The sequence below is a fragment of the Mya arenaria genome, chromosome 3, assembly GCF_026914265.1.
Source record: "Mya arenaria isolate MELC-2E11 chromosome 3, ASM2691426v1".
In the NCBI taxonomy this organism is placed as follows: domain Eukaryota; kingdom Metazoa; phylum Mollusca; class Bivalvia; order Myida; family Myidae; genus Mya; species Mya arenaria.
In genome coordinates this window covers 87,481,437-87,497,379 of record NC_069124.1, presented here as the reverse complement: position 1 = coordinate 87,497,379, position 15,943 = coordinate 87,481,437, and the positions used below count along the sequence as shown (strand labels likewise).

At 38.2% G+C, this 15,943-nt stretch overlaps 1 protein-coding gene across 2 annotated transcripts; it reads left to right on the top strand.

Annotated features, from left to right (window-relative positions):
- The first annotated feature begins 8 nt into the window (after positions 1-8).
- On the top strand, positions 9-15,441 carry LOC128228263 (zinc finger MYND domain-containing protein 15-like). Of its 2 annotated transcripts, none has more exons than XM_052939458.1 (10): positions 9-60; positions 277-357; positions 4,072-4,169; positions 8,946-9,112; positions 9,429-9,548; positions 10,765-10,968; positions 11,660-11,751; positions 12,099-12,270; positions 13,339-13,397; positions 14,686-15,441. In XM_052939458.1, exons 3-10 carry the CDS (start codon positions 4,099-4,101, stop codon positions 14,887-14,889), a joined length of 1,089 nt encoding a protein of 362 aa, XP_052795418.1. In that variant the 5' UTR covers positions 9-60; positions 277-357; positions 4,072-4,098; the 3' UTR covers positions 14,890-15,441. The 2 variants fall into 2 exon arrangements, with proteins under 2 accessions (XP_052795418.1, XP_052795419.1); XM_052939459.1 differs by having other exon boundaries at positions 23-102.
- The last annotated feature ends 502 nt before the right edge of the window (positions 15,442-15,943 follow it).

The following is a 15,943-nucleotide window of genomic DNA, read 5'->3' as shown; positions in this document are numbered from 1 at the left end:
CTTTGTTTCAAAATTGTTATATTTTGAATGTAAACAATTGGAATTTTGTTAGTATTTCAGGTAGAAAATTATGTATTTTACAGTATGATTAAATCAAATCATGTAAGTAGAAATTTCTTCATGTGTAAAGTCTAATCCATCTTACTTTTTGTAATTGTCTGCATGAATATAATAAGAAATGGCTTTTGGAAATATTCAATATGTAACACTTTTTTAAAAAAACTAGTTGAAAATCAGTTTCCAATGTAAAGCAGTCTTTTCACTTACTTTTTTTAGACCTTTTGAAAGAAGGTACTGCAATTCAATTCTACAGTATGGCTACTTAGCAATCTAAAGCTGAAGTTCACAAGGAGACGTGTAAGTAATCATTATTAATATTTTATGTTTCATGTTTATTTTTCCATTTGTACACAATTTCACAGGTGGGGTGTCATCACGCGCACTGAATTGCGCATGTAAACCTAATTTGCATATCTGATGTAATGTGTGACACCAACAAGGTAAACAGATCCCTACAGAGAAAAGCATGCTTGACTGTGAAGAGGTCCACTGGTCTTTATAAACAGTAAATTCTCAATCCACACAGAACCTGTGCTTTCAGGGTTCCCACACTACCGGGAAAACGAGAAAAAGTTGGGAATATCGAAAAGTCTGTTCCCAGTCGTGAAAATGCCTTGAATTTTGCAATTATAGGTTAAAATCGGGAAAAAGTCAGGAAAAGTAATATTTAAAGTTCGAACTTTTTTTGGTACGAAACTAGGTAAAAGTAAGTACTCTTGATCATCTAGACGCTTGCATCTGACACTGTTCTGTATTGAATTGACTCTGATCAGAGTGTCTGAATGATCGAGACTAAGAAGGTTTCCGTTACCACATGCAAGTGTTAATTATTTGTCATAGTAGCTGTGTCTGCACTGCCGTCTGCATTTAAAAGTTATTTTAAGTTAAAACGAGAAATTGGCCGCAGTTTGTCGGGATTCGCTTTATATACGCTGTCAGTAAGAATTGTGGGTGCAATATACAACGATATTTTAAATCTACAGTATGCTAATGATCATGGATAATTAGCGATCCCTGCATTCATCGAAAGATATTTTAATACGTGAAATTGGCCCAAGTTCATTAAAATAAACTTGAGATACGCTGTCAATAACATACATGAATGTTAATTGCAATGATCTTACTAGTCTGCGAAGTGCTACACAGCCTGACAAATATTTGCTATTCAAGTGTGAATCTATGAATGATCATGCCTTTAGACTGACCTTGCTCCTATTTTTTAGACATTGAGAAGACCACAGTTCTTTGGCCATTTTGCATTTTCACCCATGGATTGATGTTCAGAAATAGCTGAATTGCATGCTCACTGATGCAAGTAGATTTTTTAAAGAGAGTTAAACTCTTTTAAAATGACACTGGATGTTATGCGTTCAAGTTGTTCAATAAATGTTTAAAGCTTCCCTCTCATGGATTGCACAATTTGACAAGTTTTTTACTTTTGTCTTGGAACAAGCCAATATATTGGCAAAAATCCATGAAAACCAATTATTCAAGATTGCTGGCAGAAAGATAGATACCAGATATTTATATTTAAGATAAAAAATTGGTGTTTTAAACATATTTATTTAACCATTAATAAACCATAAAACATAAGTTTTCGAACATAAATATGAAAATCAGCGATCTGATTTTTTGTCGGCAATCTTTTATCGTTGGTTTGCAGATATTTACGTCAAAAGTTGATCTATCTCAGACAAGAAATGAAATAAGTTGTTAAAATAGTATCTATGAGAGTGCAGCTTTAAAAAATGTTCAGAAAGTAAGTTTTTGTTCAGAGAGTAAAACTTTTTTTAATGTGATATTTCATTATTTTTATCTTAAGCATGCATTTATCCACCAATTACGAAAATTGGTATTGTATACGGAGAACAACCAGCACCAAACCATGCTGACTGATCAGGGTCCACACTGTTCTATGCACAAATAGTAGGTAAGCCTTTAAGTTTCCAAGTAGCAAATACAAATAGCCTAGACCCTGATCATGCCAGCTGATCCGTGTCTACACTGTTCACAGAGGTCAATAGTATTCAGCATGCTAAAGGTTCATCATGTTGTTCAATAAATGTCTAAGAAGTTCAGAAAGTGAAAGGTTTTGTTTTTGAGAATAACACCCTTTGAAAATGACATTTGATGTTTTTTAACAAGTTGTTAATAAATGTTAAATATGGCAAATAAGTTATTTGACTGAAATGTTTCGTTGTAATAACTGTGAAAAAGGTTGAGAGAAAGTTTGGAATTTGCAAAAAAAAAACTTGAAAAAGTCTGGAAAAAGTCTGGAATTTTACTTGCAGAAAAATGTGGAAACCCTGTGCTTTGCTAATTTGCATATTACCAACCAAGTAAACATACATACTATGAACATACTTCTGTCTATTACGGAATGTTATACTATCAACACACATCTGCCTACAGCAGACCGTAACACTAATAATAACTACAAGGTTTTCCTAAAATGACTATCACAAACGATAATTATTGTGTACATATTTGCCAACAGTATTGTCATGCTACATGTATTTTTATGTCCACATTCACTCAGATGTTAACAATCACAAGTTTTTCTCCGAAATGAATTAAAATATCATAAAGAAATAATTTGACATTAAAGAAATATTGATTCCAAATAATAGTTTTTTGTATATATATGCTTAAAATTAAACAATATTTTCTTTTTATAGACTATTATTTAGTTAATTAGTAAACAGATAAAACAATATTTTTTTTTGATAAGCACCACAAAACCAATTTGTTGGAAACTGCTTCTCATCACCAGCAAATCAGAATGGTGTAAGTACCCCCTTGGTGCCCCTATTAGATATACTGTGTATAATGTCACATGTGTAAAAAAATAATCACATCATTTAGTATGGATATAAAAACACAAAAATAATTGAATAAAAACCTTTAAAATTGTTGGAAACTACTTCTCAACCAGTACAGGTGTTCGGTGCATTGACCTCTGACAATTTCCCATCCGCTGTCTTATCTTAAATTTAATGTATTTAAGCAATTCTTAATTACTGCATTATGTCCTTGGCCACGAAAATAGGCAATCAGGGAAATATGTCCTTGGCCACGAAAATTATAGGCAATCAGGGAAATATCCTTGGCCACGAAAATAGGCAATCAGGGAAATATGTCCTTGGCCACGAAAATAGGCAATCAGGGAAATATGTCCCTGGCCACGAAAATAGGCAATCAGGGAAATATGTCCCTGGCCACGAAAATAGGCAATCAGGGAAATATGTCCTTGGCCACGAAAATAGGCAATCAGGGAAATATGTCCTTGGCCACGAAAATAGGTAATCAGGGAAATATGTCCTTGGCCACAAAAATAGGCAATCAGGAAAATATGTCCTTGGCCACGAAAATAGGCAATCAGGGAAATGTTTTTCTTATTTGGATAATATGTAGGTTTATGTTGACTGTATAACGCCACAACTATAAACTCTAAAAGTCCAATGCTAAAAATCAAATACTATACCTATAGTATATATGATTAGCTTAAATTCCTTTTCATTTCCACAAAAAAAAATCATATACACACCAGCCAATAATACAGTTTTTTATAATGTTTTTTAAATAACCATGTTTTCATTATTTACATCGACAATTTGTGTAGGCAAATATTTTAACAGGAAGGCAATGACTAGCAACTGCCCATCTTTTTATGCCTAATATTAGTCTTTGATTTTAATTTAAGTGTTGTTTTTTCCTGAAGAAACATTTATTCAAAGGGTCAGTAAAGTGTTTCCTATCAATTTTAGATTTGAATAGCTTCTGATTTCATAAAACTCACTGGATAAATGGCCGCGCTAAATCTGCATCAGCTATTTTTTGCATGGCTTTGTATTTCTCAGCAGTCAGGTAATTTTCCCAATTTGGAAGGTGCAGGATGGAAAATTTCCCCTCAAATCACCGAGTCTTAAGCAGAACTAGAGTGTAAACCTCTGACAAAAATATGTCATTTTTTACCTATATGAAGATTTATCCTCATTACTTTGTTTTCAGAAACCACACACACTGGCCAACACAATAATGGCGTGTGACTCAACAAGGTTGTCCAGATGCAGTTTGTGCGGCAAGTCTGGGACAGGCATGATTAAATGGTACCTTTACCATGTTGATGAATTTATTAAAGAGCCTAATTCATGTTTTGTGTGTGAACATAGAGCTTCTTTCAATGATCAAACATCATCAAACTTCAAATTAGTGCTCTTTTGCTAATAATTATTAAGAAAATAGAACAGAAATGCTCTGATCTGCAGAAAAGCTTAAGTAATACTATTTAAAATTGAATTTTTTTAGGCTTCAATTCACAAAATTATGTTCAAATGAGTGTTTGGCAGTTGCTGTTTGCTGCTTGTTCCTAAAAGTAAGGTAAATTAAAACAAGATAAAAGATATTTTCCAACATGATCTGTGAGTGAGTCCCTTCAAAAGCAGTATTTAACGAATCAAATAGCTTAAAAATCGTGATATACGCTTTAGAACGTACATGTCTTTAACCTATCTATCTGTTTGATTAAAACTGAGCCACAGATAATTGTCTTGCAGTAACAACTTGCTTTAAGCTTTTCACAGTTCTCCTGAAACACTAGTTAGATATTTATGAATGTATGCAGTCTGTTTGACATAAGGTGCGGTGTTGGCAGTTAAATGCCCTCCTTGTCATGGGAAATGCTGTTATAGCATCGATGACCTTAGTTAGGTAATTTCTGTTGTGATGAACATCAAATACAACAGAGAAAGAAAAAAACAACACTTTATAAAGCAACAGAATTTATTTACTAACAGTTATACAACAATAATTTCAAATAAGTAATGCTAAAATTTAAATATCTTCAATAAAGAATCATGTCCAAGTTCCAAAAGTTCACAAAATAACTTCACTAATCCTGGTATGTTTCTTGTCCTCAGTTAAATTCATAATCACATGAAATATTGAATACTGACAGTAGTACATTATATTAGCACAATTGAAGTCCAATAACTCTTCAGAATGATTGCCATGAAAGTTTGAAATGTAGTCCTCAAATAAGAATTTAATTAAATATAATTTGTTTTAACCTTGTTAACACAAGGCTTATATTGGTACATGTGTTAGGGACAGCACTGGTTAAAGCCTACTATCACAAAAGAACTGGCATATTAACCTTCATTTGATCAAGAATGAAGTTGGGTTTTTTGTGTGTAAGGGGTCATTTGAGGCAGTGTTGTATTTTTTGTAGCAGGTCATGTGAGGTTGAGAGGTACTGTGTTGTGCTTTGTAGCAGGTCATGTGAGGTTGAGTGGTACTGTGTTGTGCTTTGTAGCAGGTCATGTGATGTTGAGTGGTACTGTGTTGTGCTTTGTAGCAGGTCATGTGAGGTTGAGTGGTACTGACTGTTGTGCTTTGTAGCAGGTCATGTGAGGTTGAGTGGTACTGACTGTTGTGCTTTGTAGCAGGTCATGTGAGGTTGAGTGGTGCTGTGTAGTGCTTTGTAGCAGGTCATGCGAGGTTGAGTGGTACTGTGTTGTGCTTTGTAGCAGGTCATGTGAGGTTGAGTGGTACTGTGTCGTGCTTTGTAACAGGTCATGTGAGGTTGAGTTGTACTGTGTCGTGCTTTGTAACAGGTCATGTGAGGTTGAGTGGTACTGTGTCGTGCTTTGTAGCAGGTCATGTGAGGTTGAGTGGTACTGTGTCGTGCTTTGTAACAGGTCATGTGAGGTTGAGTGGTACTGTGTCGTGCTTTGTAACAGGTCATGTGAGGTTGAGTGGTACTGTGTCTTGCTTTGTAGCAGGTCATGTGAGGTTGAGTGGTACTGTGTCTTGCTTTGTAGCAGGTCATCTAAGGTTGAGTGGTACTGTGTCTTGCTTTGTAGCAGGTCATGTGAGGTTGAGTGGTACCGTGTGGTGCTTTGTAACAGGTCATGTGAGGTTGAGTGGTACTGTGTCGTGCTTTGTAGCAGGTCATGTGAGGTTGAGTGGTACCGTGTCGTGCTTTGTAGCAGGTCATGTGAGGTTGAGTGGTACTGTGTCGTGCTTTGTAGCAGGTCATGTGAGGTTGAGTGGTGCTGTGTCGTGCTTTGTAGCTGGTCATGTGAGGTTGAGTGGTGCTGTGTCGTGCTTTGTACCAGGTCATGTTGGGTTGAGTGGTACTGTGTAGTGCTTTGTAGCAGGTCATGTGGGGTTGAGTGGTAACGTGTCATGCTTTGTAGCAGGTCATGTGAGGTTGAGTGGTACTGTGTCATGCTTTGTAGAAGGTCATGAGAGGTTGAGAGGTACTGTGTCTTGCTTTGTAGCAGGTCATGTGAGGTTGAGTGGTACTGTGTTGTTCTTTGTAGCAGGTCATGTGAGGTTGAGTGGTACTGTGTCGTGCTTTGTAGAAGGTCATGTGAGGTGGAGTGGTACTGTGTCATGCTTTGTAGCAGGTCATGTGAGGTTGAGTGGTGCTGTGTCATGCTTTGTAGCAGGTCATGTGAGGTTGAGTGGTACTGTGTCGTGCTTTGTAACAGGTCATGTGAGGTTGAGTGGTGCTGTGTCGTGCTTTGTAGCAGGCCATGTGAGGTTGAGTGGTACTGTGTCGTGCTTTGTAGCAGGTCATGTGAGGTTGAGTGGTACTGTGTCGTGCTTTGTAGCAGGTCATGGGAGGTTGAGTGGTACTGTGTCGTGCTTTGTAGCAGGTCATGTGAGGTTGAGTTATGTGTCGTGCTTTGTAGCAGGTCATGTAGGGTTGAGTGGTACTGTGTAGTGCTTTGTAGCAGGTCATGTGGGGTTGAGTGGTACCCTGTCGTGCTTTGTAACAGGTCATGTGAGGTTGAGTGGTACTGTGTCGTGCTTTGTAACAGGTCATGTGAGGTTGAGTGGTGCTGTGTTGTGCTTTGTAGCTGGTCATGTGAGGTTGAGTGGTGCTGTGTCGTGCTTTGTAGCAGGCCATGTGAGGTTGAGTGGTACTGTGTCGTTCTTTGTAGCAGGTCATGTGAGGTTGAGTGGTAGTGTGTCGTGCTTTGTAGCAGGTCATGTGAGGTTGAGTGGTGCTGTGTCGTGCTTTGTAGCTGGTCATGTGAGGTTGAGTGGTGCTGTGTCGTGCTTTGTAGCAGGTCACGTAGGGTTGAGTGGTTCTGTGTAGTGCTTTGTAGCAGGTCATGTGGGGTTGAGTGGTACCGTGTCATGCTTTGTAGCAGGTCATGTGAGGTTGAGTGGTACTGTGTCTTGCTTTGTAGCAGGTCATCTAAGGTTGAGTGGTACTGTGTCTTGCTTTGTAGCAGGTCATGTGAGGTTGAGTGGTACTGTGTCGTGCTTTGTAGCAGGTCATGTGAGGTTGAGTGGTACTGTTTCGTGCTTTGTAGCAGGTCATGTGAGGTTGAGTGGTACTGTGTCGTGCTTTGTAACAGTTCATGTGAGGTTGAGTGGTACTGTATCGTGCTTTGTAGCAGGTCATGTGAGGTTGAGTCGTACTGTGTCGTTCTTTGTAGCTGGTCATGTGAGGTTGAGTGGAAATGTGATGAGCTTTGTAGCAGGTCATGTAGGGTTGAGTGGTACTGTGTCGTGCTTTGTAGCAGGTCATGTGGGGTTGAGTGGTACCGGGTCGTGCTTTGTAGCAGGTCATGTGGGGTTGAGTGGTACCGGGTCGTGCTTTGTAGCAGGTCATGTGAGGTTGAGTGGTACCATGTTGTTCTTCGTAGCAGGTCATGTGAGGTTGAGTGGTACTGTGTAGTGCTTTGTAGCAGGTCATGTGAGGTTGAGTGGTACTGTGTTGTGCTTTGTAGCAGGTCATGTGAGGTTGAGTGGTACTGTGTCGTGCTTTGTAGCAGGTCATGTGAGGTTGAGTGGTACTGTGTTGTGCTTTGTAGCAGGTCATGTGAGGTTGAGTGGTACCGTGTCGTGCTTTGTAGCTGGTCATGTGAGGTTGAGTGGTGCTGTGTCATGCTTTGTAGCAGGTCATGTGAGGTTGAGTGGTACTGTGTCGTGCTTTGCAGCTGGTCATGTGTGGTTGAGTGGTACCGTGTCCTACTTTGTAGCAGATCATCTGAGGTTGAGTGGTACTGTGACGTTCTTTGTAGCAGGTCATGTGAGGTTGAGTGGTACTGTGTCGTGCTTTGTAGCAGGTCATGTGAGGTTGAGTGGTACTGTGTCGTTCTTTGTAGCAGGTCATGGGAGGTTGAGTGGTAGTGTGTCGTGCTTTGTAGCAGGTCATGTGAGGTTGAGTGGTGCTGTGTCGTGCTTTGTAGCTGGTCATGTGAGGTTGAGTGGTGCTGTGTCGTGCTTTGTAGCAGGTCATGTAGGGTTGAGTGGTACTGTGTAGTGCTTTGTAGCAGGTCATGTGGGGTTGAGTGGTACCGTGTCATGCTTTGTAGCAGGTCATGTGAGGTTGAGTGGTACTGTGTCTTGCTTTGTAGCAGGTCATCTAAGGTTGAGTGGTACTGTGTCTTGCTTTGTAGCAGGTCATGTGAGGTTGAGTGGTACTGTGTCGTGCTTTGTAGCAGGTCATGTGAGGTTGAGTGGTACTGTGTCGTGCTTTGTAGCAGGTCATGTGAGGTTGAGTGGTACTGTGTCGTGCTTTGTAGCAGGTCATGTGAGGTTGAGTGGTACTGTATCGTGCTTTGTAGCAGGTCATGTGAGGTTGAGTGGTACTGTGTCGTGCTTTGTAGCAGGTCATGTGAGGTTGAGTGGTACTGTGTCGTGCTTTGTAGCAGGTCATGTGAGGTTGAGTGGTACTGTGTCGTGCTTTGTAGCATGTCATGAGAGGTTGAGTGGTACTGTGTCGTGCTTTGTAGCAGGTCATGTGAGGTTGAGTGGTACTGTGTCGTGCTTTGTAGCAGGTCATGTGAGGTTGAGTGGTACTGTGTCGTGCTTTGTAGCAGGTCATGTGAGGTTGAATTGTGCTGTGTCGTGCTTTGTAGCAGGTCATGTGAGGCAGTTTGGTACTGCAGTGAGAGTTGCAGGATGACAGACTGGAATCAGACAGGTGCCCTCATTAACTACAGCCACAGGATCTGGTGTGAGCGATTCAAAATCTATATGGACTTTGGGGCTGATATGGCTAAGCTTCCCTTTACATTCATGAATGGTAAGTTTTGGGAGAATCATTGAGTTATTTTAGTTAATATACACACTTTTTAGTATAACCAATTATTTTAGTTATTTTAACTGTATGTATGGGAAGTGTAGGTGGATGTATTAATTGATATAATCCAATACAATACACAATTTGAAAGCAAATGTATAAAGCCAGCTTGTGTTAACTTGTTCTTTATTTAGATGATAGTTTCAACTCTGTTCTCTTTCAGAGACTAGTGACCCATTTAGATGATGGTTTCAACTCTGTTCTCTTTCAGAGACTAGTGACCCATTTAGATGATAGTTTCAACTCTGTTCTCTTTCAGAGACTAGTGACCCAGATTTTAATGTTGAGCAATTTTTGCGTGCACAAGGTGTATATCAGCAAGGGGCCTGGAAAGTTGAGGAGATGGGTGTGATGCAGCAGCAGACCTCAGAGAGGCAAGGTAATAGGAGCCAAAGTAGTTTGGAGCAATACAAGAGGACAGGCTGGATAGGTAAAAGGGGCATACACATATGTGTTGTTAGGTATAATGCTGGTGGACAGGTCGGTGACCTCTGGTAGACAAGGAAATTAGGGGCCAAAATAGTTAGTAGGGGAACAGGCCTAAGACCTGAGAAAGGCAGGATTGACAGGGGCCTAAACAGTTAAATTGGGGGACAGGCCAAAGACCTCAGAGAGGAAAGGTGGGTAGGGGCAGAGATAGTTAGGTGTAATGCATGGACCTTAAAAGTGTAGCAAATTTGCCAAATATGTCATTTTTTTAAAAGGTGGAGTGCTGCACTAATGGGGAAACGCTGCTAATTTTGAAACAATATTTTAATTTCAATCAATTATGAATGTGAATGTATATGGATTTATAGTTTCATTGTAAACGGAACATAGTTTCATGCAATCGAAGTCATTTTGGCAGTTGAACAGTCATCAGAATGGCCTAACGTAAATGAAAAAAACTTGAAAGTTTGACTTCCTTAATCTGTCAATGTGACCGATAAGTACATGTAGGGAATGATCTAGGAAAAAGTCTTGTGGTGAACTTGAACTGAAAATGGTTTCAAATCAATAAATTAAGAATATTTGGGCATACTGACAGGAACCTAAAACATGGTAGACAAAACCAGCCGATGACCCATTCATTTTTTGTCTCTTGGTTTAAGGTAATATTTTGTGGTCAATATTCAACGAAACCTATTCCCTTTGTATCTATAATGCTATGGTGTTTTACCTGAAATCTTGAATTTCAGATTTTAAGAAGACCTATTGAATGCGCTTGTTAAGATAAATGGGTTTTTAATCAAACATTTTATTCAACATATATGTTAGATACTAATGGCTATCCATCCAATGAGGCCCAATCGAGACATTAATTTTGTCATAATAAGCTACCGGTATAGTGCTTTTTTGTTACTTTCTCATTCCTTTGTGTTTTTGCTTTTTCGATTTGTTGCTCTGTGACAGCTCTTTTTTCTATTGGGCACTAGTATGTCTTTAGTAATTTTATGAGGCACACTCTTGTTTTATTCATTGTCAACAGATTTAAATTATATACTTAAATTATTATTTACTGCTCAGGTTTGCCTGTTTATGTAAAAGAAAGTATTGGACTCTTGTCTGATTTCGTTTATCTCAATTTATTCTGTACAAAAAACCTTTATCTTTAGAATCCCAACCTGATGAAGACTGTATAGTGTTGCCAGTGGAGTCTGTGACCCTTGAGAACCCCCCATCTCCATCTCCGGGGAAGTTGACAGACTGGGCAGGATACTACCGGCTGCGAGGGTTTAGTCTCGACTCCCCAGTGGCAGCCATCCTGCACTGGCCCCTCACACTTTACTACGTCATCACACACAGCCTTCCCACACACTGTGAGTATAGATATGTAAGGCCGAGTTCCTTTTCCTAAGAATACTGTACTGCACGTTCCTGTATTCCTTATTTATGACATTGGTGTGGCATCTTGAATACAACTGTTAGTGAAGCCACGTCTTCTGCTTTGGATATTGATTTTTAACTATTGACTATTTTAATCTAAATTGAAATATAAGTAAAAATTAACCCTAATGGTGAATAATGTTGGTATTTAAGAAAAATAGATTGATATCGAATTTAAGTGTAATATGTCTTAACTAATTCAACTATATGTAAACATTGACCATTTTCTATCAATTTTTTAGATTTCTTCAGAATGTTCTCCCAATGAGAGAAATACGACCTTCATGGTTCTAATTATGTATTCTCAACCTTGTATCCAGACCTTGCATTATTACTCTAGATGCATCTTTACACATTATGTTATGCAAGTTTGTTAGTGAGTAAGGAGTTACAACATTGCAAAAAGTAACTTCTGGATATCAAGATAAAATATTTATGCCCACTTTTATTAATTAAAGTATAGTATTCAATTTAACATCTCGTATTACAAATTATTTCTCTGTTTGTTATACACAGTGCATGATTGTATCTCTGCAGACATTCCTGCTAAAGGACATTTCCAGAAAAGTACAGTTACAACAACCATTCTTTGTTTTATTCCATATGACAGTAATATTTTTACAGATCCCCTGTGGAAGGAGTCTCTGCTAGATAATTATCTTTACATTGACGTGATTGGTGTCTCCTTGGAAACGGAACTCATACCTCTGTTCAAGGTACTGTCTCTAAAAAAACTAATGTACTTTGTAGGAATGACATTTGCTGATGGATGAGGATTAATTGATTTACTCCCTCAAGGGTATTGTGTGTGTTATTTTCTTTTTACAACATCTAGTATAGTGAATGTTTATCCAATAAAACAACGTCATTAATCGACATCATAGGATAATGATTGGAATCAGAATTGTTCCATGATTGCAAAAAAACAAATATTCTTCTTCTTCTTCTTCTTCTTCTTCTTCTTCTTCTTCTTCTTCTTCTTCTTATTGATACTTTTTGTCTAGCTATACACCAAATGTATGATATAGCAACACCATTCTCTCCCTTTTGCCACTTTATACAGGAGGTCAGTTACTTGCTGCCAACCTACCGCATCAGCATTCACATGTACGGCCCCGGTATTTCCAAGTCAGAAGATGGAGGGACGTTTTCGGAGGGTGGCCTCGAAGTCAGGGTGGTTAGGGGTCTTTACCATAAAGTGGCCCCGCCTCACAGGAAACCCTGCCTTGCATTGGGTATGCATGAAAGGAAAAATTGAGATTAATAGTTGTTGTAGCGTATAAGTGGAAAGAAACGTTGCACATTTCCCGTCTTGTATTCATTTCCCTGTTTTTGATTGATACACACATGTCTATCAGGTTAATATAGTGTAAATTATTTCTCCCCCTTCGACAGAATGGATACATGTTGATTTTGTCAAAGTTGCCAATCTGTCTTTCATTCACAAAATTTTGAGTTGTGCTTATCACCGAAAGTATATTTTTTAGAGAAATAAAACTTAACATGAATGTTAAGTAGTGTGTGGCTTGACCAAGTATGTGAAGAGTTATGGCCCTTGCCATAGGTACATAAGCCAACGTGATGAAACTTTAAATGGAAGCCTGTGAAGTTGTACACCTGTGTTTTGTGTGTTGCAACGACTAATAAATGCATAGTTATGGCCCTTAACTCCATGATTGTTTGGAATATTGAGCATTCAATGTTGATTTTTGCAATTACCTAAACTTGTATGAGAGCCTGTAACCATGAACGTTTACAGGAATGTTGGTCAACATGCCTAGGATCCTGTGTATGGCTGTAATCGGCGAGGGAAGAGTTATAGCCACTGAATTAATTAAAAATTGCATAAAACATGGAATCTTGTGTCTACCCTGTCTCATAATATGTAATTAAGCCAGCGTCATGAATTTCGAGAGGAAGATTATCCAACATGTTAACTTCTGCACCTGTATCTATAGTAATGCAATATGGCAAGTATGAATTATTCGATGTGGGAAGTTTGGTATTGCCTTTTATTCCCCGACCGTTCCGTTGTGCAACAGGTAATTTTAGTTTGCACTTGCATCGACCGTGGACGGAATAATGGGCCTTGTTTTTGTGAAAAGGCGGGAAATGGGGGCATCTTTGTCATGAAGACACATTTCTTGTTTGTAATGCTTTACTATTAGATACCACTTCTTTAAACATGCTCTATAGAGGAGAAACATCAGTTTTCAAATGAAAACAGTTCTGGTTTACTGATATTTTGTTCAGCGTACTACATTTTCATTTTATTAATATTTTTCTTTTTTTTCTTTGCTTAGCCTACCATGTGGGAGTGTATGTTTTCAAAACATGGAAAAAGACGCTAGAAAAATTGAAAGTAAGTTGACGTTATTTGTACGAGTTGTTGTTCATTTATGCCTTCGAAACGCGACGTCAGTTTGGAATAGGTTTCGATGTTGAACCATGGAGAGTCACGTGATCAAAATGGACCAGCCAACATTATTATTGTAAAATATAACCATAAAATATGTTTGATAAAAACAACCTTTATGAACAAACAATTGTATAAACTTATCGTTTTAAAGGAAAAAGAAACATCAAGATACAAAAAAAAAGTTTTTCTTATACCGTTATTACAAACCTTTAGACATGTAAAATGGATATTTAATAACTTGTAAATTACGTAACATACTACATGTATATGTAGTTTCCGATAATTAACTCGAGGCTCGAAGAGGAATCACCGTAACATTGGTGTCATTGCCGTCATTGTATCGTAATTTAATACAAGGATCGTTATCCTTTTCATCCTATTTCGTTGATTTTTATTGAAGTTGAAATATGTTTACATTTTTATAGTATGTATAACGAATACGTTTAATGTAAAACAGTAGTTGCCTAGTCAAAACGGAGTGATATAATAACGCATTCAATATTATAAGGTTGCCAGGATGCATGTAGATCTAGTAAAAGGTTGAGATTTTGTTATTTGATATAGACATTGGATGTATCAACAAGCTGCTAAACATATTAACACCTCCCCGGTGTCGATATCAACATTTAAACCCCGCAAACTTCTCCCTAGCTGAATATTTAGGTAGATTTTTTGTTTATTGGCATAGGCAACATCATTTATCAAAACTGAAAGATTTAAATACAACTTTCCACAATGATCAATTTCAGTTGCCTATTTGAATTTTACGGAAATTGTGGATTGTGACCCGAGGGATATTATGTCACAGTTAAACTTACAGTGATATTTCCCCAACCAAGTAATACAAGTTGACTATTCGTGAAACTATGCCTTCACCCAGAAACATCCACCATCTTAATCAAACCGAGGATTCTGAAATAACCTCAGTCTGATTGTGCATAGTGACTACATTTACAATACAACTAATGTAGTCAAGAAAGTAAAACGTACATACATTGTAAATTGAAACACCATGGATACGACCCATTTGAACATCCTGTTATTTGGGAGCTGCACCACAGACTACATATTGTTGACAAAAACAAATCCGAATAATTTCCACCACGTTTGTATTTTTGCAGGTTGTAATGATTACAAAATTGGAGAGTGAATTGAAGGAGAATGTTCGTTACTTGGATGCAAATAGGGAAAACACTTTTAACTTTATTCATTTATTTACTGGTCACCGCAGGCTGAGAAGGTTCCAACGTTCTTCACGGAGTACGGCCACCGGACATACGAGGAGGGGCGGCGCGCCCTAGCGGAAATGGACATTGGTTGCTCCATGTCCGAGCCAATGCTGAACCACTTCCGGAGCCCACTGCGGATCAATCAGGAGGAAACTCTGCTTCCCTGGTACAGGAATGCCATCCTCTTCCATCTCATCTTCAGCTGATGGATGTTGCTTGTCCCCTGTCCAAGCCCCGTGTGAAGCACTTCCGGAGAGCACTGCAGATCAACCTGGTGGAAACCCTGCTTCCTAAGTACAGGAACGCCATCCTCTTCCATCTCGTCATCAGCTGATTGGATCTCATGTTTAAGGCGTGTCTGTGCGTGACAAAGCCTTAATTATATGTATTGCTTCATATGATATAATTAGTCTTTTTACAAGGTCAAATATCTAACGATGTGCTTGCTGAACTTTTAGAATGCTTACAGGGGAATGTCTTCTATTAGTAGAAGTGTGTATAGGCCTTTCAGTTCATTACAAGATGTAAATGACTGTGATATAATTGCATTGCTTGATTTGAAATAATCAATCTGGTAGCTAGGTGCAATATCTTATGGCGTAGTTGACGACGCTGATTAGGTCTTAGAATGAACGCCTTTTATTGTAAAGAGTGTTTTAAATGGCCGATGGATTGTACTGAATTAACAAATGATTTGTCTTGTGTTCTTTGAAGCATTATAATTTGTCTTTGAAGATATGATTGCCTATGTATAAAAATCATTTTTTTGTCTTGATTTTGTCTCCAACGACCGCCAAACTAAAGTTAGTGAGACGGCTATGCGTGTTGTTTTGTCGCGTACAAGATCTCGGTTTTTAGCCCATATGGCGAAGACGGTAGCCTTGGTTTATTGGCATATAATAGTGTAATGACTCGGGTTACATTGCCGGCTGGTCTGCAGATAATAGTAACCAGTAATATTTACTCGTCCACTAATTATAAATATGTCAGTGTTGATGCTCAATCAAATAAACACAGTTGATTCTTTTATAAAGTCGGAAGTATGACAGATAGATACCACGAATTCTGAAATGGGAAATAATACTAATATAAGAATGTGATAATTATTATCCTTTAAACATACATCAAACATACATGAATATAAAGCATGAATTAATTAAATCTGGCTTTACCTAAATCTTGTGTCAAAATTAAACCCTAGAACATACAAACAGACATATGAACAATACGGTGATATATAAAACATTGCTAACAATATTT

Excerpts from the sequence above, each read along its gene's own strand:
- LOC128228263 (XM_052939458.1), top strand. The coding sequence starts at position 4,099 with ATGGCGTGTGACTCAACAAGGTTGTCCAGATGCAGTTTGTGCGGCAAG. Across the intron at positions 9,113-9,428 it reads TCCCTTTACATTCATGAATG|AGACTAGTGACCCAGATTTT; the intron begins GTAAGTTTTGGG and ends GTTCTCTTTCAG. Across the intron at positions 13,398-14,685 it reads AGACGCTAGAAAAATTGAAA|GCTGAGAAGGTTCCAACGTT; the intron begins GTAAGTTGACGT and ends TGGTCACCGCAG.